This window comes from Hermetia illucens, chromosome 1 (assembly GCF_905115235.1).
Source record: "Hermetia illucens chromosome 1, iHerIll2.2.curated.20191125, whole genome shotgun sequence".
NCBI lineage: Eukaryota > Metazoa > Arthropoda > Insecta > Diptera > Stratiomyidae > Hermetia > Hermetia illucens.
The window spans coordinates 150,809,688-150,833,790 of record NC_051849.1 but is presented as its reverse complement, the minus strand read 5'-3'; the positions used below and the strand labels follow the sequence as shown (position 1 = coordinate 150,833,790).

General features: G+C 37.7%; 1 protein-coding gene across 2 annotated transcripts in view; it reads right to left on the bottom strand.

Moving 5' to 3' along the window:
- LOC119661327 (homeotic protein spalt-major) overlaps nt 1-10,698 on the bottom strand; it is a 36,865-nt gene extending 26,167 nt beyond the window's left edge. For both annotated transcript variants that reach the window (XM_038070627.1, XM_038070628.1), the window contains exon 1: nt 9,338-10,698. In XM_038070627.1, the coding sequence (XP_037926555.1) occupies nt 9,338-9,449 (112 nt within the window). In that variant the 5' untranslated portion in view covers nt 9,450-10,698. The remainder of the gene's footprint in view (nt 1-9,337) is intronic.
- Nucleotides 10,699-24,103: the final 13,405 nt, after the last annotated feature.

The window sequence follows — 24,103 nt, the reverse complement described above, 5'->3', positions numbered from 1 at the left end:
CAATAGAAACGATACCTAAATGTGACATCTTTTTGAAGGGGATCGATATTCTATTTCAAATTGAACAAAGCTTGTATCTACCTCTATAAAAGTAAGGGCTCTTCAGGAAACATTTAAAATGAACGCTTTTGAACAAAATGAGGGCAAATTAATTAAAATTCATTTTATCGTAATTGGGGACGGGACAGAAAACTAACCAGCAGGTTTGAAAAACGGTTGCACTCCCCTTAGCTGAAGCCTTTTAAAAAAAGACTAAATAAACATTTGGTCAATTCATAACTTTGTCGCCTTCTTATTTTATTGAATGCTTCCAAATTAAAAAATTGTCGATATTGAATGCATATATAATCAGCCAAAAGGAGTTGTTTATTATTTTATTCTGGTTGCGGTACCTGTTCTTATCTCCAGAATATATCATCAGTATTTCCATGTATAATGCCGGTTATTTCAAATGTTATGCAGCTATAAGAACAAATTTTATTGAAAACACCTCGAATATAATTTAATAAAATGTATTTGTCTCAAAATTCTTGACTTTATTTCGATTTTCAATCAGTGACTAGTTGATATATTTGAATTTAAAATTCATTTGTGAGCAGTCATATTAATTGGAGAACCGCTTTATTAGAAGCATCTTATTGCCAATAAACAGTTTATAATTAAGAAAAATATAGACTTAACGCTAGTTGGAAACTTGATAGATTTGTAAGATTATGTCATAATATTTAATCCAATGCAATTTCTGGATTGAGAATTTATCTAAATAATTTTGAAGTAGATCCAGAAAAGTGTGCGGTTGCTAGACTGAACAATCACTTTGAAACTAATTGTGTCTCAAGACGCTTATACGGATAAAATAAAAACAGGTAGCCTACTTATTTAAAAACATTCCAAGGATTAAATTACTGATTATTCAGAGAAATACGTAACAAGGAATTCCAACAGCCTCGAAATATTGCAGCTCTAGATTATAAAAATGTGTATGTATTTAATTCATTTTATTTGAAAAATTTGATATATTACATAAATCTTCTTCTTCAGCCTTCCGTTCACAAGCTGGGTCGACTTGTCTTGATCAGTTGCGCCATTTTGTTCCAACAAAAGTCTGATGTGAGTGTCGTCGGGAAACTTTCAAATCACCATCAAGGGTATCAAGCCACCATTATTTCGGCCGGCCTTTTGGTCTTTTCTCATCGACTTCGATGTCCAAACTAATCTTGACAACTGACTTGCCGTTAGCACAAATAACGTGACCATATAATCGAAGACACCTCCCTCGCAAGCTATAGTTCTAGTCTATAATTTCATAGTCTTCAATTACATGGTCGATGCAACCACATATCGATCGCAAATATCCTCATTATTGACGTGATCCTGGCGTGTTACGCCACTGGGTCAACGTAATATCTTTGTCTCCATTACCTCGAGATGCTGCTCGTTGCCTTTTATAGTTAGCCAACATTCAGAACCATTAAGGACACAACGTTTCAGCTGCACCTACGAGTCATTATTGTTGCTTCTAGACAATGTTTTTTAGTCCCCATGAGAACTTTGCCTCCATTAGTGTATAAAAAATTAAACAGGAGCCGGTATTTGGTCCCAGAAGATAAATTCGTTTTGCGAATTATAAATTTCAATCATAATAAACCGAGAAATCACAGTTCGTAAAGTGTCATATAAACCCGAAAATCTGTCTGTTATTTGTGCACAAAATGCATACTCAAACGAAGAAACTTTAGGTAAATTGTTGTCCCGCGCCGAGTGCAAAATAAGCAAAACTAGCAAATGGAAATCGCGAGAATCCAATCTTCTTTGTTTGGAATCAGAGAACAGAATGATCATGTGACCGAACGAAGAGATTGTTCACATAAAGGTAAAAGAAAAAACTCTCGGAAACGCGTACAGTTGCAAACTCCCGTAAATCTTGATGGTTCTGGAAGGTAATTACCTACAAGGCTGTAAGTCTCAAAATGAACACAAAAATGGCAAGCTGTCGATTTATACTAAGAAAGGAGTACTCTACCCCACAAGATGAAACAGTAATGAGGCTTGGGAACACTCGTTTCATGCGGAAAACTGTCAAATAGGAGCCTAGGTATTTCCACAACGATGCCGGTGATACCTGATGTCTAACCAGATTTTGCCTTCAGAGTTTACTTAGCTTAGCTTTACTTCATTTTGTGTCATCAACACTGGCGTAATGTTTTTTGCAGCACAACAGCAGAGTAGCATCTGAAGAGTATGCCCGGAAAAGTACAGCTGCAGGAATGCGCTAGTTGGGATCGTTTTTTCTAGGTAAGATTCAAATCGAATCTAAGCGAGTATCTTTCCTTTAAACACCAAATTCGGTTAATTTCTCGTATATTTGTATTTACAAAAATCGAAATTATTTATTATATATGTAGAACTCAAACCTGAAAAAAGAAAGCTTTCAGGGTCAGCGAATATTTCCAATAAGAACAGCAGAAGTTATAAAAGCTTTGCTTTATGCATAACATATGTGGGAATTAGGGCCTTAGAGAGAAAATCCGAGCCCGGGGTAAAAATCACGTGAGAAATGGGACACGGAGTGAGAATTATACGGCTCAAGGGAGAAAATTGTGCGAGCCCGCCAATTATCCCCCTTTTTTCACTAAAATTCCGAGCCCCCGAAAATACTCCGGGTCCGGGGAAAACTCCCCGCTTCCACCCCCCTCCGGCAAGCTTAGAGGGAATTAAATAAAATAAAATAAAAAATAAATAAACCTTAAACGATAGCCCCATCGGAGAAAAACTGATCTAAAGTTGCGGTAAGACGACATTATATCGGGCCAAGGTTTTTTTTCTTCAAGTGTAAATGGACGAACTAGGGTAGGGTGGGTAATTTCTTACAAAAACCGAGTTTTAGAAGGTAAGATATACATAGATGTGTATACAGCGGGTATTTGATTCAAAATAAACGGCTCATTTTCACAGTACTAGCCAACTCTAAACTGCAGTGTGTCCGCAATAGGCAATATTTCAGTAAAATATGTCAATATTAATGTGTAATCAATAAAATATAGAAGCAAAATTCATGCTTTTAATTCTTATTTAATTATATTATTACATCTAGATATATGTCTTGCACATTTGTGAGAGGTATATACACTCTAACTAGTAGAATTTGCGTCGTGTGATCGAGATGATTGAGAGCCAGTCAGTTGATGTTGTGTCCTATGTACGAAACCTAGTTCAGTTATAAGTGTTTTGATTTATGCTTATCTTGTTCCTGTACGCTTACACAGGATTCAGTGTAAAGATAACGAAACTGATGAAAAGACTCCTTGGAAAGATGCATATATTAGGATAACCAACATATCGTAGTTGGAGTCGAAAGTTAAATTAACTTGCCGGAGAAAATGAGAAATCAATTTGAATACGATCTGTCCAAAAATGATCGAAACTGAGTTATTCAAACGTCCGGCGTCAGCAACCAAAGATTCTAATTTACTTGAATCCCTATCGCCAATTTTCTCTATTGGCAAAAATATCAAGTATACAGTGCATAGCTTTACATTGCATTGAATTGCTAAAGTCTGGAGTCAGTTTGAAAGTCAGATTTAATAACCCATCACTATAGATGACGAAGCTTTCGAATATGGTTTTAAAAATAAACCAAAATGAAAAGGGCACATAAAATTCTATCAAAAGTAAAGGTTTTGCCCACCGTTGTCTGTGCTGTTTTGTTGTGGAACAGTTGAGAGAGAGAATCTGCAAGAAAAACCGGAATTACAATAAAGCAACTCTGGGATTTTGCCCCACGTAAATGCACCAAGATTCAAATCCATCCCAATCCCCGACTTTTTGACCAAAGTACTGCCAATATGATCGAGCCGGCACGTGTGGCTTTTTTCTGTTTTCGGAACTAAATTATACATTTATGTGCCCTAAAACAGCTGGAGGTGGTCATAGGATATGTCTACAAAAAATGTATGGATGGACAAATAAATATTGATAATTAAAAAGTAAGCCAAGACGGCTTCACGATTTCGTACCAAGGCAGACGCAACACCTTAGATTCTGCCCCACCTCTGTCCTGGGACCAGCGTCACTGAAGCGGTTCTCAGATATTAAACGCTCCTTTATATAATTCGCAAAATACGACATGAGTGCGAATTATATTGAACGTAAATCCCCCCCCCCCCCCCCCATACAACTTGGGTGCTAAGTTGAAAGAAGGACTAAGTTATTCCCCATTTGTTCTGGATTTGGATTCGATTACTGTAGAAGGAACATTAATTTTTTGTTGATTTCTTTTATAAACTTTTTAAATAAATATTTGGAGTAGCCATTTGGTTCCCTAATCATTTATCTTCATCCATATATAATATGGCTTAAATCCTTTTATTACAAGAAAAACGATGATCACAAGCTGACAATAGAGTAAATGTAGGAGTTCCCATTTTTCTGTTTATGAAGTAATCTAAAAATTGCGTTTAGAGCGTTTAAGTAAAGTATTGTAACTATAAATAAAAAATAAAAACCGTATACGTTTACCTTTCTATAAAAATTCCATTTTTTCAAAGCGACAAGAAACTGTCTCTTACTTTAGAGGTCTTTGGACTTCATATTTTGGGCAAATTCCCCATTTTTAAGGTTTTGTCTAAAACAAAACCTTATTAAAATTGTTTTACTGTCTGTCTATCTATTTGTCTGTTTAACACATTCATTTTTCTCGGAAATGATTCCAGCGATTGACATCAAATTTGGTGGAAAACTGGGAACTGTCAACGCACACATATATAGTGATTTACAGCATTCTACGTCAAATTTAAGGGGGGTCCCCATACATACAAAAGGGTTGTGTAAATTTCAATATCAAATGAAAGACCTCGGTTAGTCCTATCCAAGACCGGTGTTAGTTTTGACATTAGAAAGGTGGGGAGTGCGGGGGATCGAAAGTGATAATTTCTTTAACGGACCATTCTTAGAAACCAACCATCCGAAAAATCTGAAAAAAATCAGAAGGCTACCGCTATATAGTACCTAGGCTCCCAAATACCATCAAATAAAGTTATAATAGTATATTACTATAATTTTTAGTAAAACTGTGAAAACTTTCATCCTAAAATCATGACATTTTGCGGCGATGTAGCGATAATATAGAGCATGATCCTACCAAGTTTGGTGGAAATCGCACTATTATTAACAAAGTTATAATAAGTGAAAGTTGTTGCTTCTATGAAAATTCAAGATTCAAATGTTTTTATAAAAGAAATACACATAACCTTCCATACCTAAAGCGTCCAGCTTATGGCTTCCTGACTTGTTTAAATAAGGCGACTAACGTGGGCAGAGAGAACTCATCAGATGTTGCCCACCTTTGCCCTAGAAGTTGGATACAACTGGTCTGTTATATATAGTATCTTCCATTTTCTCCACTATTTTATTAATTTTCAACCTGAAAGTTAAGATCGCCTTTCATTCAGGGAGGGTAATTCTTCTAGTCATACTGTCTGATCTTAGTTTTATTTAGCTACTCTTAAGTTTTATGTACTTCCAAATAAATAATAATTTCCGTATCTTCTTTTACGAAATTATGATTTCTGCTGGTAATAATTGTCATCATTAAAACAGCAAAGCAGACAGCAAAGAAAGTGCATCTATTATCAATTTTCTCTTAAGGCAAGAAAAGCACGAAATGAGGTAGTAGGAATGCGTTATTCCCAACGAAGAAATAAAAAGAAATTAGATGTAAAAACTATAATTATTGCGTCAACTTCAATCAAACTGAGCAACAAAGTTACGATCTCCATGCACTCTGGATTGATAGCAAGGCACTTCTAAAGAAATTATAATTGACAAGGGTCTTTTGTATAAAGATAATATAAGTGAGAACGAACCTTTTATTCTATTTCCATGTATCTAGCAAATATCATCTGCTACATACTTCATCAAGTGTACATTAAAATTATGGAAGATTAAACACATTTTTCGGTGTTCCGTTGTAAGCAAACTTTTCTATTTTCATAACATACACCGTATTTCGGTAACCATTTGATCTTCGGCTTCAATATAAGATTTGATTTCTTCCTCAATGCCAGATCAAATGGTCCCTTTGATCATATATATAATATCACAATAAAAATTTTTAGTTTGACCGCAAATTACTGCAATTTAAAGATTGTTTTAAAGTCCTCATTTTTACTAGAAGCTAATCATGGTATTTCATCCTTCAATCTGCATGGAAGTTTCTCTTTAACATAGACAATACCTTAGAAAAAAGCGTCAGTTACTCTGTTTAAAAACTTGGGTGATCAGCCCGCAAAGCGTGAACCAAGCCAGAAGTGATGTTGCGTCTGATGACTTGCCTTTGCCCTCGATAAAACCATCAATCGTTTGAATAACTTATATAATCTGGACAGTAATTCAAAATAACAAAAATAGTAATTTCAAGATGAAATGTTTAATTGCTTATTAACTCAAATGAATTTTGAGACAGAACCTTTTTCGCCCAAGTAATTCTCAAGATAATTCGTTAGGATAAGATTTTTATTTAAGAAAACATTGGTCATTTCCTTCACGACTGATGAAATTTTCAATTAACAATTATAATTTCATCCCGTTGATTTCAATGGTTATGTTTTTAAAAAAAACCTGTAGAGTGGCATATATCTGTCCATAGTAGTTTGATTACACTCTTTGATAGCCGATTTCTACTGTGTCATTTAGGCTTAGCTGAGATGTTTTCTTGTTATTCAGAATCTAGTATATTTGCTCTAGCTTCATTTCAATGTATTTTGACAAAGTTAAAAAAAACAGCATGAAGGATTATGGTTTATGTATTTTACACAGTCTCTTGTTAGAGCTTCTATTTCGTTCAATTTGAGCACAATTTTTCTATGTTTCTTTTTTGTGTACTTTCTTATAAAATACACCTTCAAAGGTTCGTATCCATTTCCCTTCTGCACAGTAAATAAAAGTAGCTCATTCTAGTTTTTAGATGTCTTCTTCCTAAGTTTTCAATAAAATATGGACATTCGTAAAGCTTGAAGTGGAAATGATAAAATCAAATAAAATATGCAGCTGGAAAGTGTGCCGTGTACTACGCTAACTGCTTCAATAGAGCTGTTCCTGGTGAACCTGATCTTTGGTAATCCTGAACAGTCATAGGTCGTCAATTTCCAAAATGAGTGCTTCCCGTACGATACCTTGCAATTTCCTTAGTTTTTTTATTATACTTTCAGGTCGATTACAGCTTCCAGGCTTAATAAGAACTTTCCACTTGGAATAGTTGATTTCTAGCTTTGATAGCGGTTCTTTTATTGTTGTTGGAACTTCAAAAATAAGCTAAATTTTTAATCACACTTTGCTATCTAGATATAGTGCTGCATATTCTAATTTATTACTTATTTTCGAATTTCATTCTGAATATCTTTTAGGTTTGCTAGCCATTAAGGCTTATTATAGTTCTTGCATATCCAAATTAGTATTTTAGAACACTTTGGAAATAAATCCTCAACCACATTAGATATGAAGTTAAGGGCGGTTTTACAAGATTGTAGGTAATTTTCAAGAATTCTATTTCTTTTTGGACAGTAACTTTTAGTACTCTGATGAGGAATAGTATTGAGGACGTTTCAAGAACAGGATCTCTAGGAGTTATATTTGGATTTCGGTTGTCTGAAAAGGGTAAAGGAGATAATTAACACCCTCTCCACTCCAAGTACTGTTAAAAGCGCTTTATGAATCATCTATGTTTCTCATAGTCCCGTACAGTCACTTTTACAAGCAACTTTTAGGGCCAGATACTAATTAACGATTCTTAGCTTTTGAGTTTCACTTGTCTCCCCTTAAATAATCGTTTGTATTCTTTAATGACAATAAGTTGCCCATATTCTCATCACTGAATTTCAATATCTCGAATGATTCCTTAATCTTTCTTAACATATGCCTCTTCCGAATAATTATGTTTACTATGTTATTGACTGTTACTCAAATTCTTTTCAATGTATGTTTACTACTTCCTACACTTTCACTACCCTTCTTTGAATTTGTTGACTGACTCTTAGCATTTTGCGAAATTTATCTGTTTGACTGCCTTTAGCATTTTGCGAAATTTATCTGTTTGTATCCCGACCTTAAGGCAATACCAGAAATTAATGATGTTTAATTATGAGAAATAAAATGATGTCGCTGTTTCTTATTAAATTCTGTAAGTAGAACAATTGTATTGAAAGAAAATCATTGACAAACAACGTTAATTGAAATAGGATTATCTACTTCATTGGAGTAAGCTACAATATATTTGGCATTGACATCGCTGGCGACTAAACTACAGAAACATTACCATATTTCGACAACTGATGGATTCTGTCTAATTACTGGAAACTACCAAATTATACTATTAACCAAGTTTGAGTATTGTTCAGCTCATACCTTATCATATTATTAAAATGGAAGATTATTCATAAATCTAACTCAAATAACTACTTTTATTCTACATCATCTTAGAGGCCTTTTGGCTACTGCATTTCGTTGCCTATAAGCAATAATATCGAATACTGCATACGCATTCAATTAAAATGTTGCTTCCTTTTTTTCCCGACAAATCGAAAAACTTAAAGAAACACTCCCTTTCCCTTTGGCTCAGTGGAAACTTCATCTCACAGAAGAAGCCATTCCCTAAAACTTAAGAAACCAGCAAACTGACTAATAATGTACTCCCATTAGGTAGTTCGCCTATTATGACGGAGAGGAACATAAAAATCTAAACCACTTCACACTTGCAGATAAAAAGTTGTCTAGTATCTCATTCGAAACTGATTAGCAAATATTGCCATATCTTCTAAAATATTTCTAGGTAAAAAAGAATAGCAAAATAACGGAGAAAACAATTTGTATGTACTTGTACTTGTAGCCATTCCATACATAATGTACTTTTCTTTCTGAAATATGCTTTACTATCAAAGCATAAAGACGATCTTAGAGGTTTTTTCCCTACTAATTTTTTAATCGAACAACCGTTATTTTACCGACCCTTAGTCTTACCCAATGATAAAATGAGAAAAAATCGAAATATAGTTTGCAATAATGTTTCGAAACCAAGAAAAGGTAAACATTTACTAATTTCCCCGCCAACCCTTTTTTGTTCTTCTTAAATCGTCCTTAATCCTATTCTTCGAAAATGCTACACCCCCAATAAATCATATATTCCCATCAACCAAGGCACAATTATCAACAGGCTTCGAGAAAATTACACTCCTACAAGGTCAAAAATCCCTAAATTCTTTTGCCGTCGGCACAGTGTGGTTTTCCACCATTCATTAAAAGAAGGCATTTCAAATTTCAACCTTTATCATAAAGTCACACTCACCACGTTCCGATCTGGCACGATCCTTGAGTTGTTTAACAATTCCATATTTGACGGTACCAAACTGTATCATTTTAGTGATAGTATCTGAAGTATCTCTCAAATCACTTCGCATTTCACACCACAAAAACACAAAATACGAATTTTTGAATTTTCTCTTTCTTTCGTTTTGAAAGGATTTCAAAATTTCATTGATATTTGTAAATGTGAGAGATGGCTCTTAATTATTTTTATTCTTGTTGGTTCGATTATTATTTGCACGTCATTTGTTTGAGTAATTTGCGGACACGATTCGAAATATTCACTTTCACATTAAATATTTAGTGATCGATTCGAATTGGAAATGTTAAAGGTGGAGAATTTGTTCTTTTCATTTTACTCATAATATAAATAGGTATTGTTTAATTTTAGATAAAAATAGGATGATTTTGCTTAATTGTTAAGAAAAAAATATTGCACAATTGAAATTTTATTGAAAATATATTTCTGGTCAAAAACAATCACTTTTTTGTTGGGGTCACTACTTTTATTTTTATACACCCAGGAATCTCTCTGAATCATTAGCACTTTTTTGAATCCGGTAATAGTCACAATGTCGTTACTTTCTGAGTGACCGCAATTATGTTTTATGTTCGGATGTCATTCGTTGGGCACTTGTTCCTCAGCAGGACGATTGCTGTAACTCTCGATTTACTAGTAGAACCGGCCTGCGGGCATGTTTACGCTGCACAATACTATCAACTACTGTCAACTAGGGTACCGAAACATGTTGTACAGGTGACCGCACCGAAAGAAGTCATATGAATTTCTATATTCTTTATTGTATATACATAATAACCATGTACATATCTATGAAATGCATGTATTTGTCAGGAGAGATGAGTTGTGTATCGGTGCCGTTACTGTTGCTCCACGTCCACTTTATCATTTATTTATAATATATTCAGATTATAGAACCAATCGAAATCATCAAATACGAAATGATTTTTTTCTTTTTCATATTATATAGTATTGTGTTTTTTACTTGTCCGACCTGTGTGTGTATGTGCTTCGACTTATGTATATAACGTGCACTGATTGAAAAGGAAACATTGGTGTTATTTATAGAACATCTATACGCACACTTTAAGTGTTTTCAATGTCCATCTTATGCTAACCATCTTCTTATCACTTTCATTAAATTCTAGTGTTATTTTTGTTATTTTTTTCACGACCGACACACGTTTTCCGGGCAATTTTAGCAATTTCTCGAATAACAAATTGTTACAAATCACATTCACAACAAACTATCTAATCTCCTCTCTCGCCTTGAGTACGAACGTCGTCCGTCGTCATACAGATATGTTCACAGCGCGCGTCAAAACACCACTGACACTATGAAAACCGAACCCAAAGAAAACCTATCGCTCAACCAAAAACCGAGCACGAACTTGTCGGACTGGCTTCCACCACCATTATTTTCTACACACCTTCATATCAAAACGCACGTCTGACATTCGAAATTCATTCTTTTAATATGAAAGAGAAGAAAAAAACAACAACGATTCCGAAAGCTGCCTACTCCTTTATTGAACAACTTATGAGGGCTACGAACACCACCAAACCCATTGGCAATTGGACGCCTGTGGAACAGCATGGGCCCAAGCAGCACGACCAGTGGGACACCATCAGATTTCGAAATATGCCATCGGCTTCAGGTATCTTCGAAAACCATAGAGAAAACAACACCAGCCCGACCATATGAGAACGTCTCGCTCGACCCCTCCCACCAGAATCTCGGCGTTCTGATAATTCCTGTATTATTATATATATAATATACATGTCATAAAACAGCCAGCCCCTCCATGACAATTTGCTTATGGGCATGTCATAACTTTATCGTCCCCCTGGTCAGTAAACAGGTTCCAATTTCGGCAGCACACGGCGATGTGTTCGAGTGGATTGTGAGTCGAGGAGCAAAAAGAAAGATACAATCTGTATCTGAATCGACTGCCTCTGTACACCTTATCTACTCCCACTAGTACGGAACTCGTTTGGCGGAACCTGTTTTCGGAATTGTGCGCCTGGGAGAATCACAGACGAGTGCATGAGCTCAATTCACTTCCCCTCACGGTCTCGATTCCTTCGCTGAGGTTCAGATACATTCTCGGTCGGAGAGGACCTGAGTATCTTCTCCGAGTCCGGAACCGTATAAGACTTTTCGAATAGTTCTCTGAAAATGTGGCCATCCCTGTCCTTCGTACAGACATATGGCATCAGAATTATTGTTATTAGCCAGATATGAGACTGGTCCCATCGCTCTCTGGTTATTAGCGCAGATACTTTCTGTATCTGCTCCAGTTCTCTCCCGCCTCACTATGTACAGCGGCGGAAATATCTTCGAATCTTGCCTGCAAAGAATTTTATGAGGTTATGACAAGGTTAGGCGGAGCGATATGATAATCGAATTTGAGTAATCCCCCACTTTCTTGGCGTTATCATATTATTCTCCCTCGCCCATTTTTCTATGAAAATTTCATCTTTTCGAACTTCTCTTTTTTTAAGTATATTTTAGTGTGTATGTTTTCGCAGTCGGTGGCAGATATAGCATTATTATTATGCTTTGCCTCCGGATCTCGGTGCCCCCTCGCCGCTTCGAACTGGCGCCGGCCGTCTCTGTCGCTCCCGAGGAACCCGGCTTTCTTGGGTGCTTCTTGCAAGGGAGCTCAGCAGTCTGTTTCATTTGAAATTGAGATTCCTACATACGTATCTCGGTTTGTAGCCAGACTTTCCGAAGCGTCCGGGCGCATTTTATGAATTTTGTATAAATGCGGTGGAAATTCAGGACGAAAGGAGACGAACTGGTGCACCAAGGAAGCATAGGGGTGAATGTGGTCTTATGATATGACGATTGTGCTCTCCGGTCTCCTACAAGTAGGTGTGGTGGTGTGTGCGATAGAGTAGGGAATAGTTGATTGCTGCAAGGGAGGGGGATGTGGGTAGCGAACATTTCTTTTATGGCATAGCGAATATGAAATGTTGAAATGATATTGCAAAGTGAACGAGCTGGAAGACCTCTTGTTCAGAATAAGTGTTGGCCCGGGGAGGGGAGTGGGACAGTGATGGGAAGTTATTAGAGATTTTTGGTTCGAGGAGGGCGGAGTCATAAATTTTTGCTCCTTATATAGTAGACGGGGATAGACTGTTTGTGGAGTTTGTTTTTTGGCTTTTATGTTTTGTCGATTTTTTTCCTTTGGAGAAGGAAAAGAAGAATTCATTATTTTTGATATATGAAGGAAATATATACGAAGGAAAAAGAAATTGAAGATGACGACTTCGTACGAGGACTGGAGGATATATTTTATCGGAAACTATATCATAGTGGATGTGGTATATGACAAGTATGACTCTACGGAAGGATAATAATCGAAGAGGGTAGGCGGCGGGAATCCGACTGAGCTAAAGTAGGTGGGTGAGTCGAGCTGGCGAGGAAAGTTACTAAGTCAAACAGTAAATCGATAACTTGGGTATTTTGATGGAATGATCGAATTGGGAGAGCAAAATACTATTCAATTAGAAGCAGATATTAATAATATAAATACCGAAATTGCAGTTTTGATGAAATATCAAGGTTGGTATTTAGCTAGCATTGTATCTATTATATTATGCGAATTGGCACATACATATGTACATAAAATAGTGAGCAAAGGCCAATTTTAGAATAATACAGAAAGACAATGTTCTTTCCTTTCTATAAAACTGCAAATAAAACTTACGTAAAAGCACAAAATTGTGGTACTCGATTTTGCAATTATTGTTCCGTTATAGAAAGGTCAGTAGGTACTCTTTCAAAATCAGCCTCTTCTTTGAAAATTTGTTTACAATTGGAATTTCTACAGCGAGTATAAATATCAATATTTTTTCTAGAAGGGAAAAAGTGTGGGCGGAAAATTACAAATGCTAGTCATTTTTCGACAGCAAAGCTTTCCGAAAGTTTGGCTTAAATAACTTTTCTTTCAGAACCTCACCTTTAGAAACGAAGTAGCGCGAATTTTAAAAATAGCGGTTAGATTGTTTAGAACGTACAACACTATCAACGGAGGTGAGGTTGTGATTTTTCGCATATGTGGCTCTGGAGTCAAATGAACAAAATCATTCATTTCATTCATTCAACTAAATACCAGGCATCTGGTTGCAGTCGGAAATTGAATTGGATTGGAAACCACATGAACTTTATGATTTATTAATAAATAGTATTTGTTGCAGGATAACATTTGCGAAATGCCCCAACCTACTTCTGTTCTAACGAAAAAAGGGCTAAGAAACCTGTGCTGACCTATCCTTATAGGGAATACGATTGTAAAATTTTTAGGAAATCGATTTTTATTTATTGGATTGAACCTTTAGGACTAGAAGAAAAAGGCTCTTCCCCTAAATCCAGCATCAGACTATGCACAGAAAAAACACCATTTCCTTTTTTCAAATAAAGATTTTGTATTTAAGACGAATTGTTAATCGATTTTTTGTAGTTTTAGACTTTTTCTAATTTGCAGTTTGAGTTCGAAAAAACCGTACGCAAGCAAGAAAAGTACAAAACACCGCTTATAATGTGGCACTGGAGCTCTGTATCGTGATGACGAACGATGGATAGATTTAGGGCTGAAAACGATTCGCTTGAATTGAAATTCGAAGGGGCAGATGTTAATGTTAATCCTGAATTTGACTATCGAATCTTCAGTTTCACTGTAGTTCCCTTTTCTGTTATTTTGGAAGAAACGAAATCTGTGTGATTTAGATAAAAAAATGTCAAAACAAACCTTCGGTTTTACGATTCAAAATTGTCATTCTTTATACGAATTCGATGTGCACAAGTGGATAGAAGCAAATTAGGATAATAATCTTAGGCAAGCGAAATGCTAGAGGAGAAGGTCTAAATGTGGCCCCCCCCCTTTTGTTTTTCGAGCATGAAAAGAAAAATGAAGATCGGCATGTCAAGTTTCATGTGCTATGCATTTCAATATTCTCCTGGTCATTGATTCGTAAGGAAAAAACATGATAAAATTCCATATATTTTTAACAAAATCGTATATTTCGACGTATCCAAAATTTTGGTTTTGATGTAAAGTGTGGGTAATATGGCACCCAGGGGGCCATATTGGAAGTATGAAAAATTCTTTAAAAAATATTCTCCAAAACTTAACAATTAAGTAAAAAATAAACAATAAATTACCTTCTTTTCTTAAAATTAAGTAAATCCATTAATAAAAAAATAATAATGAACATAATAAAAACGAAATCAAGATAAAATACATATAAAATAAAGTTATCGGCAAAAATCGCAAATAAAATAATCTCCTTCGTTTCCCGCACAAACGCAATGAGCCCATAAATTGCATCCCTGGCATTGAATCCACTCCTCCCCTTGTTGGTCATTTGAATACCTTGCATCACAAAATAAGCATTCTGCATCTAAGCTCGTTGGTATTTTATCATTTGAAGGTCCTTCGTCGAAGCTGTCGGATTGTGTGTCTAAATGATTTTCATCTGAGACAGTGGTTTTCCCTCCACGGCTACGACTTTGGATATTGTCAGGATTCTGATTTCCATCTGAAGCACTTGATGTACCTGCCAGGTGTGTTCTATATGCAGAAGAAGTGAGTACTTTTGGTGTGGTACGTTTTCGCCCTCGATTCGAAGTTTTATTTTTAGGTTTTGGTATTGGTTGAATAATTTCTGGTGAAACTATGATGTTTAACTGATGATGCAACAACTCATCTCTTTGCGATGCAGTCAAATTTTCCTGTGTGTTGCTCCCTGGGCGGTTTTCGGAAGTGTTTTCATCGTTATAAACTTGAGCTTCTGCTAAAAAATCTGCGTCAGAAAAAATCTGCGGATTAAAGGGGTAGATTCCGGTGACGCGAAATCCATTTGCAGCGATTTCTCCTGTTGAGCTTCGTAGATAGGCTCGACCAAACAATTCGGCGATATCGTCGGGTTTAAGCAACCGATCGGAATGCAACAAGAAATTTCGGATTTCTTCACTATAATAGGTTTTTAGTGCCCCCATAAAGGTTTTATCCAGGGGCTGCAATTTATGCGTGGTGTGAGGTGGAAGAGTAACTATTGTTACATAGTTCTCATGAGCTAACTCCAGAAGTTCAATGTTACGAGTGTGGCTGTAATGCCCGTCGAGTATTAACAGTACAGGCGACTCCTTAGTTGGATTTGTTTTAGAAAGAAAATGACGAAACCAATCGGTGAATAAATTCGTTTGAATCCAGCCGGATGGGTGGACTTTGCCGATAGCACCATGCGGAGCTCCTTTCATAAGTATATCGGAATAATTTTTGCTGGGGAAAATCATCATGGGTGGTATAAAAAACCCGGAAACATTCATACAGCAAACCACGGTCATCAATGATCCTCGTTCCGCAGCAGTTAAAGCACCTATTTGTTTTTTGCTTTTCTTCCCAATTATTTGAGGAACTTTAGATTGAACGATTGTCAGCCCGGTCTCGTCAACGTTTAAAATGCGATCAGGAGGGTATCGAATTTTTCCCATTTCCGCCTTCAAAATCTCAAAAAATTCCTTTACTGCCTCACGGTTAAAGCCTTGAACACGGGCAAAAGATGTTCCTAATGGTTTCCTTAAAGAAAGTTCGTATTTGTGTCTTCGTAGATAAAGGTCTAACCACGAACGCCCTGCTATTTCCTTTGTAAAATTGTTGGGTATGTTATTTTTCAAAGCTAACTGATAGGCCATTCGCCGAACATCTATTCGTGTTAGACCATAGTATTTCGCTTCCATTAGAAGAATATACTCCACGAGTTTCTTTTCTATATTAGGTGGAAGTACAGTTTTCCTGCCTAGCGGTTTTTCAACAATTTTTTCAGACTCTCCTAGATCGTGCACCAACCTTCTTAATGTAGTCCTCGGTACGCCAAACATTTTTACGGCTTTTTTGTAACCCATCGTCTTACTCCTGACTGCATCTATAGCTTTTTTCATTTGTTCCGGGTCCCATGTTTTCCTCTTTTTGGCTACGGTTAACATAATGCTGTTCCGGGGCATCTATAGGAAACAATACAGCAATCTTTAATACTTTTGTGTTTCAAACATCGATTATGGCCCCCGGAGGCCATAATCGAAACCGAACGGGGGGCCATTTTAGACTTATGCAATCACAGAAAAAAAAAGCAAAAAATAAAACGAAAAGTAAGCCGTGCTTCAGCATTACCTTGATATGTAATACTGCTGAACCTGTAAAAACTTTTTAGCACAAAACACCATTTAAACATGCCACATTTACAGGAATACCGACAACAAATATCTTCTTGGAAGAAAGTTAGAAGAACACAAAGAACAGAAACTAGAATTTGTCTCTACCATTTGTCATTTAAATGACATATGGATACATGAAAAAACAGCTGTTAAGATTGTGGTTGTTGCACAGTGGCGTTTTTATCTGTGGCTGGTTTGTGTCGCGTAGAATCGTAGGGGGCCAAAATACCAGCAGGGGCCAAATTTAGACCTTCTCCTCTACTAAATTGGTAAATTTTCAAAAAGCAAAAATCAAAAAATGTATGCATAGTCGATTTACTTGGTATTTTAAAAACAAGCCAAGAACCCATAAAGAAAAAAAATGCTTATTCAAACACTAAAAAACAAAAACAAGATAAAATTGGGGAAACTAACCTTAGTAAATTATATTTTTTCTAAATATATATGGTGTACTTGTACCTATAAAAATTAGTGTTTGGAATGCAATGAAAGAAAAAATCTATAGGATGATAAAACCATCAAGAACAAGAACCAAATAAGTAAGTCAAAATCACTGAAAAATTTTGAAAATGTTCCTTAACTCATGCAATCTGCTGAGGAAATTTCAAATTTTACATTATTAGGTGAATTTAAGTATTTATGACAAATGGCGCCCAATGTGGGAATAAATTCAAATACGCCAGATTAAAACACTTGATTTTAATCATTGAAAGAGGAACATTAAGAGGTTTTGACAATCGATTTTTTTTATTTATATAGATTGTTAGCTTATCTATTTCAGAATACGCTGCAGAAATTTCAAAACGAAATTCGTGTTAATTTAGATTTTGTCAGTGTAGAACCGAATGATTATTGGCTGCCCCGGCTCGAGCACCGAGGAGGTAGTAGCCTTATGTTCTTATGTTATCTTGTAGCGTTATTATTTTTGCAAGTCACGTGTTTCTACTATAGTTTGTTATATTTTTTTTCAATGTTCTAGTGACAATGCATTTTTGAATGTAATTTATAGTGAAAAAATTGATTGATTTTTTAAATAACAAAATTGATAACAAATACTGAAAACTCAATTGCATTGATATCAAACGGCCGCGCTACAGACAGTCTCTTAAAATGACTTTTTCACACTTGCGAGGATTCTGGCCAATCATTATGAAATTTGCAGGTACGATTCTTCAGGAAATTAAGCATTTTTAAGGGTGGCTTTTTTAGATAATTGATGGTAAAACGATTGTGAAAATTGAAGTATTTTTTTATAAAATTAAAACCTTTTTATTTTCAGATAAAAACTGCAAGACTAGATATTTGTCTGCTTTTTGTAGTCTAGCCTAAATTTGATAGAAAAATAGCTTCCGCCAAACTACGATTTTTAGTTTCTAATATATATTTCGGGAGCAACTTACCCCCTTCATCAGTATAAAGCTACTAAAAACAGTGGCGATTATACTTTTTTTTATACTAATTCACTAAATACTTAAATTACTTTTAAAAATTGTTTAATCTATCAACCTAATTAAATGTTACCGCGGCGAGTCTTATTAATTTTTAGGGGCAGTTACTCAAATCTGTGTTTAATAACCGCGTCGCGTCTTCTCTCGAAGTTTCTAAATTGTCCCAAAGGTCCAAGCTTGTCGTTCGGTTTGTATAACGGAAGATCTCAAGATTTTCCCGTTGAATGGAGTAGACTTTTTCGACTATGTGCGCTGCCACTGATGATCTTATGCACGACTTTTCTTTCCGAACACTACTTGCCGCTTCCCTAATGTGTTCATTAAATTTAGTCGTTATCAGTCTATAGTCTGTCCTATGTATATCTTATTACAGTCGCTGCACATTATTCGGTAGACCCCGCTTTTTTCTTCCGCTGCCAAAGGATTCTTATCGCTTCCCAGTGAATTCCGCAAGGTGAACGATCGACTCGAACCTACGACCAGTTGAAACTTTTTTATCAAATTCCTGATGTTTGTAAATAGGTTGGAATACGGGATACTTATCCGTCTCGTAGTTATTGTATAGGCATGCTTATTGTGTTGCTTGATTTTCCTTCCGATCAGTTTCTCAATAGTCTGAGGATTACACCCATTCTTAATAGCTTTGTCAATAATACGCTGTCGTTCCTTATTGAAACCGTTTTCCAAACTGACTCAACCATCTCTCGAATTGACTCTTTCATTGGCGAGTTGGGAAACAACGCCTCGACATCGAACGGCACCATCACCTCGTCCTCTCCCATCCTCTCAATGCGTTGCAAATTCTGGATTAGTTCAAGGGAGTTAGCAACTGAATACTAATTGTTCGTCGTCCCAAGGGTCTGACACTCATTGATCAACCGAATGATTTGTTCGGGAATAAGGCGATTCAGGTAACTGCCCCTCAAATTAATAAGACTCGGCAATTAACGTTTAATTAGGTTGATAGTTTAAACAAATTTTGAAAACTAAAACCTGTAGTTTGAAGGAAGTTACTTGTCTATCAATTTTAGATAAGAACTGGATCTGCTGCACGTTCCGCAGTTTGAAAACTACCCGCCGCCTAACTTTGTTACTTGTTACTCAAAAAAATCTCTGCTCATTGTCTTTGATACTAAAAGAGTGGTTCATAAGAAGTTTGTTCCTCAAGGACAGAACGTGGATGGGCATCGACTCCGAAAAAAAGGTCATAAGGACGAGAAAAGACATCTCCACTACCCGGAAAATCCATCCCGACAACACGCCTTGCGACAACGCGCTACCAGTCCGCGAGTTCCTGGCCAAATTGCAGGTGCCAACGCTGCCCCAAATGCATTTGCACGTGTCTGGCACAGGAGCTTCCGTGATCGGGTTATGTCGTAAAAATGGCCAAAAATGCAAAATCGTCGGATTTCTGAAAGTGATGTCTCGTTCGAAAGGGGAGGCGACCCAGATTCAGGAAATGCAAGAATTTTTACTCTACGACATCGGGAACGCGAGATATCGTAGAAAATCGATGGTCGGAGAGCCTAAGAAAAATCGAGGAAAATTGAAAATTTCCACGACCCCCGGGTCGTAAAAATGGCCAAAAATGCAAAATCGTCGGATTTCTGAAAGTGATGTCTCGTTCGAAAGGGGAGGCGACCCAGATTCAGGAAATGCAAGAATTTTTACTCTACGACATCGGGAACGCGAGATATCGTAGAAAATCGATGGTCGGAGAGCCTAAGAAAAATCGAGGAAAATTGAAAATTTCCACGACCCCCGGGTCGTAAAAATGGCAAAAAATGCAAAATCGTCGGATTTCTGAAAGTGATGTCTCGTTCGAAAGGGGAGGCGACCCAGATTCAGGAAATGCAAGAATTTTTACTTTACGACATCGGGAACGCGAGATATCGTAGAAAATCGATGGTCGGAGAGCCTAAGAAAAATGGAGGAAAATTGAAAATTTCCACGACCCCCGGGTCGTAAAAATGACCAAAAAAGCAAAATCGTCGGATTTCTGAAAGTGATGTCTCGTTCGAAAGGGGAGGCGACCCAGATTCAGGAAATGCAAGAAATTTTACTCTGCGACATCGGGAACGCGAGATATCGTAGAAAATGGATGGTCGGAGAGCCTAAGAAAAATCGAGGAAAATTGAAAATTTCCACGACCCCCGGGTCGTAAAAATGACCAAAAATGCAAAATCGTCGGATTTCTGAAAGTGAAAAATTTCCACGACCCCCGGGTCGTAAAAATGGCCAAAAAAGCAAAATCGTCGGATTTCTGAAAGTGATGTCTCGTTCGAAAGGGGAGGCGACCCAGATTCAGGAAAAGCAAGAAATTTTACTCTGCGACATCGGGAACGCGAGATATCGTAGAAAATGGATGGTCGGAGAGCTTAAGAAAAATCGAGGAAAATTGAAAATTTCCACGACCCCCGGGTCGTAAAAATGACCAAAAATGCAAAATCGTCGGATTTCTGAAAGTGATGTCTCGTTCGAAAGGGGAGGCGACCCAGATTCAGGAAATGCAAGAATTTTTACTCTACAACATCGGGAACGCGAGATATCGTAGAAAATCGATGGTCGGAGAGCCTAGGAAAAATCGAGGAAAATTGAAAATTTCCACGACCCCCGGGTCGTAAAAATGGCCAAAAATGCAAAATCGTCGGATTTCTGAAAGTGACGTCTCGTTCGAAAGGGGAGGCGACCCAGATTCAGGAAATGCAAGAATTTTTACATTACGACATCGGGAACGCGAGATATCGTAGAAAATCGATGGTCGGAGAGCCTAAGAAAAATCGAGGAAAATTGAAAATTTCCACGACTCCCGGGTCGTAAAAAAGGCCAAAAACGCAAAATCGTCGGATTTCTGAAAGTGATGTCTCGTTCGAAAGGGGAGGCGACCCAGATTCAGGAAATGCAAGAATTTTTACTCTACGACATCGGGAACGCGCGATATCGTAGAAAATCGAGGGTCGGAGAGCCTAAGAAAAATCGAGGAAAATTGAAAATTTCCACGACCCCCGGGTCGTAAAAATGGCCAAAAATGCAAAATCGTCGGATTTCTGAAAGTGATGTCTCGTTCGAAAGGGGAGGCGACCCAGATTCAGGAAATGCAAGAATTTTTACTCTACGACATCGGGAACGCGAGATATCGTAGAAAATGGATGGTCGGAGAGCCTAAGAAAAATCGAGGAAAATTGAAAATTTCCACGACCCCCGGGTCGTAAAAATGGCCAAAAATGCAAAATCGTCGGATTTCTGAATCTGATGTCTCGTTCGAAAGGGGAGGCGACCCAGATTCAGAAATGCAAGAATTTTTACTCTACGACATCGGGAACGCGAGATATCGTAGAAAATCGAGGGTCGGAGAGCCTAAGAAAAATGGAGGAAAATTGAAAATTTCCACGACCCCCGGGTCGTAAAAATGGCCAAAAATGCAAAATCGTCGGATTTCTGAAAGTGATGTCTCGTTCGAAAGGGGAGGCGACCCAGATTCAGGAAATGCAAGAATTTTTACTCTACGACATCGGGAACGCGAGATATCGTAGAAAATCGATGGTCGGAGAGCCTAAGAAAAATCGAGGAAAATTGGAAATTTCCACGACCCCCGGGTCGTAAAAATGACCAAAAACGCAAAATCGTCGGATTTCTGAAAGTGATGTCTCGTTCGAAAGGGGAGGCGACCCAGATTCAGGAAATGCAAGAATTTTTACTTCTACGACATCGGGAACGCGAGATATCGTAGAAAATCGATGGTCGGAGAGCCTAAGAAAAATCGAGGAAAATTGAAAATTTCCACGACCCCCGGGTCGTAAAAATGGCCAAAAATGCAAAATCGTCGGATTTCTGAAAGTGATGTCTCGTTCGAAAGGGGAGGCGACCCAGATTCAGGAAATGCAAGAATTTTTACTCTACGACATCGGGAACGCGAGATATCGTAGAAAATCGATGGTCGGAGAGCCTAAGAAAAATCGAGGAAAATTGAAAATTTCCACGACCCCCGGGTCGTAAAAATGGCCAAAAATGCAAAATCGTCGGATTTCTGAAAGTGATGTCTCGTTCGAAAGGGGAGGCGACCCAGATTCAGGAAATGCAAGAATTTTTACTTTCGAACATCGGGAACGCGAGATATCGTAGAAAATCGATGGTCGGAGAGCCTAAGAAAAATCGAGGAAAATTGGAAATTTCCACGACCCCCGGGTCGTAAAAATGACCAAAAACGGAAAATCGTCGGATTTCTGAAAGTGATGTCTCGTTCGAAAGGGGAGGCGACCCAGATTCAGGAAATGCAAGAATTTTTACTTTACGACATCGGGAACGCGAGATATCGTAGAAAATCGATGGTCGGAGAGCCTAAGAAAAATGGAGGAAAATTGAAATTTCCACGACCCCCGGGTCGTAAAAATGGCCAAAAATGCAAAATCGTCGGATTTCTGAAAGTGATGTCTCGTTCGAAAGGGGAGGCGACCCAGATTCAGGAAATGCAAGAATTTTTACTTCTACGACATCGGGAACGCGAGATATCGTAGAAAATCGATGGTCGGAGAGCCTAAGAAAAATGGAGGAAAATTGAAAATTTCCACGACCCCCGGGTCGTAAAAATGGCCAAAAATGCAAAATCGTCGGATTTCTGAAAGTGATGTCTCGTTCGAAAGGGGAGGCGACCCAGATTCAGGAAATGCAAGAATTTTTACTCTACGACATCGGGAACGCGAGATATCGTAGAAAATCGATGGTCGGAGAGCCTAAGAAAAATCGAGGAAAATTGAAAATTTCCACGACCCCCGGGTCGTAAAAATGGCCAAAAATGCAAAATCGTCGGATTTCTGAAAGTGATGTCTCGTTCGAAAGGGGAGGCGACCCAGATTCAGGAAATGCAAGAATTTTTACTCTACGACATCGGGAACGCGAGATATCGTAGAAAATCGATGGTCGGAGAGCCTAAGAAAAATCGAGGAAAATTGAAAATTTCCACGACCCCCGGGTCGTAAAAATGGCCAAAAATGCAAAATCGTCGGATTTCTGAAAGTGATGTCTCGTTCGAAAGGGGAGGCGACCCAGATTCAGGAAATGCAAGAATTTTTACTTTACGACATCGGGAACGCGAGATATCGTAGAAAATCGATGGTCGGAGAGCCTAAGAAAAATCGAGGAAAATTGAAAATTTCCACGACCCCCGGGTCGTAAAAATGGCCAAAAATGCAAAATCGTCGGATTTCTGAAAGTGATGTCTCGTTCGAAAGGGGAGGCGACCCAGATTCAGGAAATGCAAGAATTTTTACTTTACGACATCGGGAACGCGAGATATCGTAGAAAATCGATGGTCGGAGAGCCTAAGAAAAATGGAGGAAAATTGAAAATTTCCACGACCCCCGGGTCGTAAAAATGACCAAAAAAGCAAAATCGTCGGATTTCTGAAAGTGATGTCTCGTTCGAAAGGGGAGGCGACCCAGATTCAGGAAATGCAAGAAATTTTACTCTGCGACATCGGGAACGCGAGATATCGTAGAAAATGGATGGTCGGAGAGCCTAAGAAAAATCGAGGAAAATTGAAAATTTCCACGACCCCCGGGTCGTAAAAATGACCAAAAATGCAAAATCGTCGGATTTCTGAAAGTGAAAAATTTCCACGACCCCCGGGTCGTAAAAATGGCCAAAAAAGCAAAATCGTCGGATTTCTGAAAGTGATGTCTCGTTCGAAAGGGGAGGCGACCCAGATTCAGGAAAAGCAAGAAATTTTACTCTGCGACATCGGGAACGCGAGATATCGTAGAAAATGGATGGTCGGAGAGCTTAAGAAAAATCGAGGAAAATTGAAAATTTCCACGACCCCCGGGTCGTAAAAATGACCAAAAATGCAAAATCGTCGGATTTCTGAAAGTGATGTCTCGTTCGAAAGGGGAGGCGACCCAGATTCAGGAAATGCAAGAATTTTTACTCTACGACATCGGGAACGCGAGATATCGTAGAAAATCGATGGTCGGAGAGCCTAAGGAAAAATCGAGGAAAATTGAAAATTTCCACGACCCCCGGGTCGTAAAAATGGCCAAAAATGCAAAATCGTCGGATTTCTGA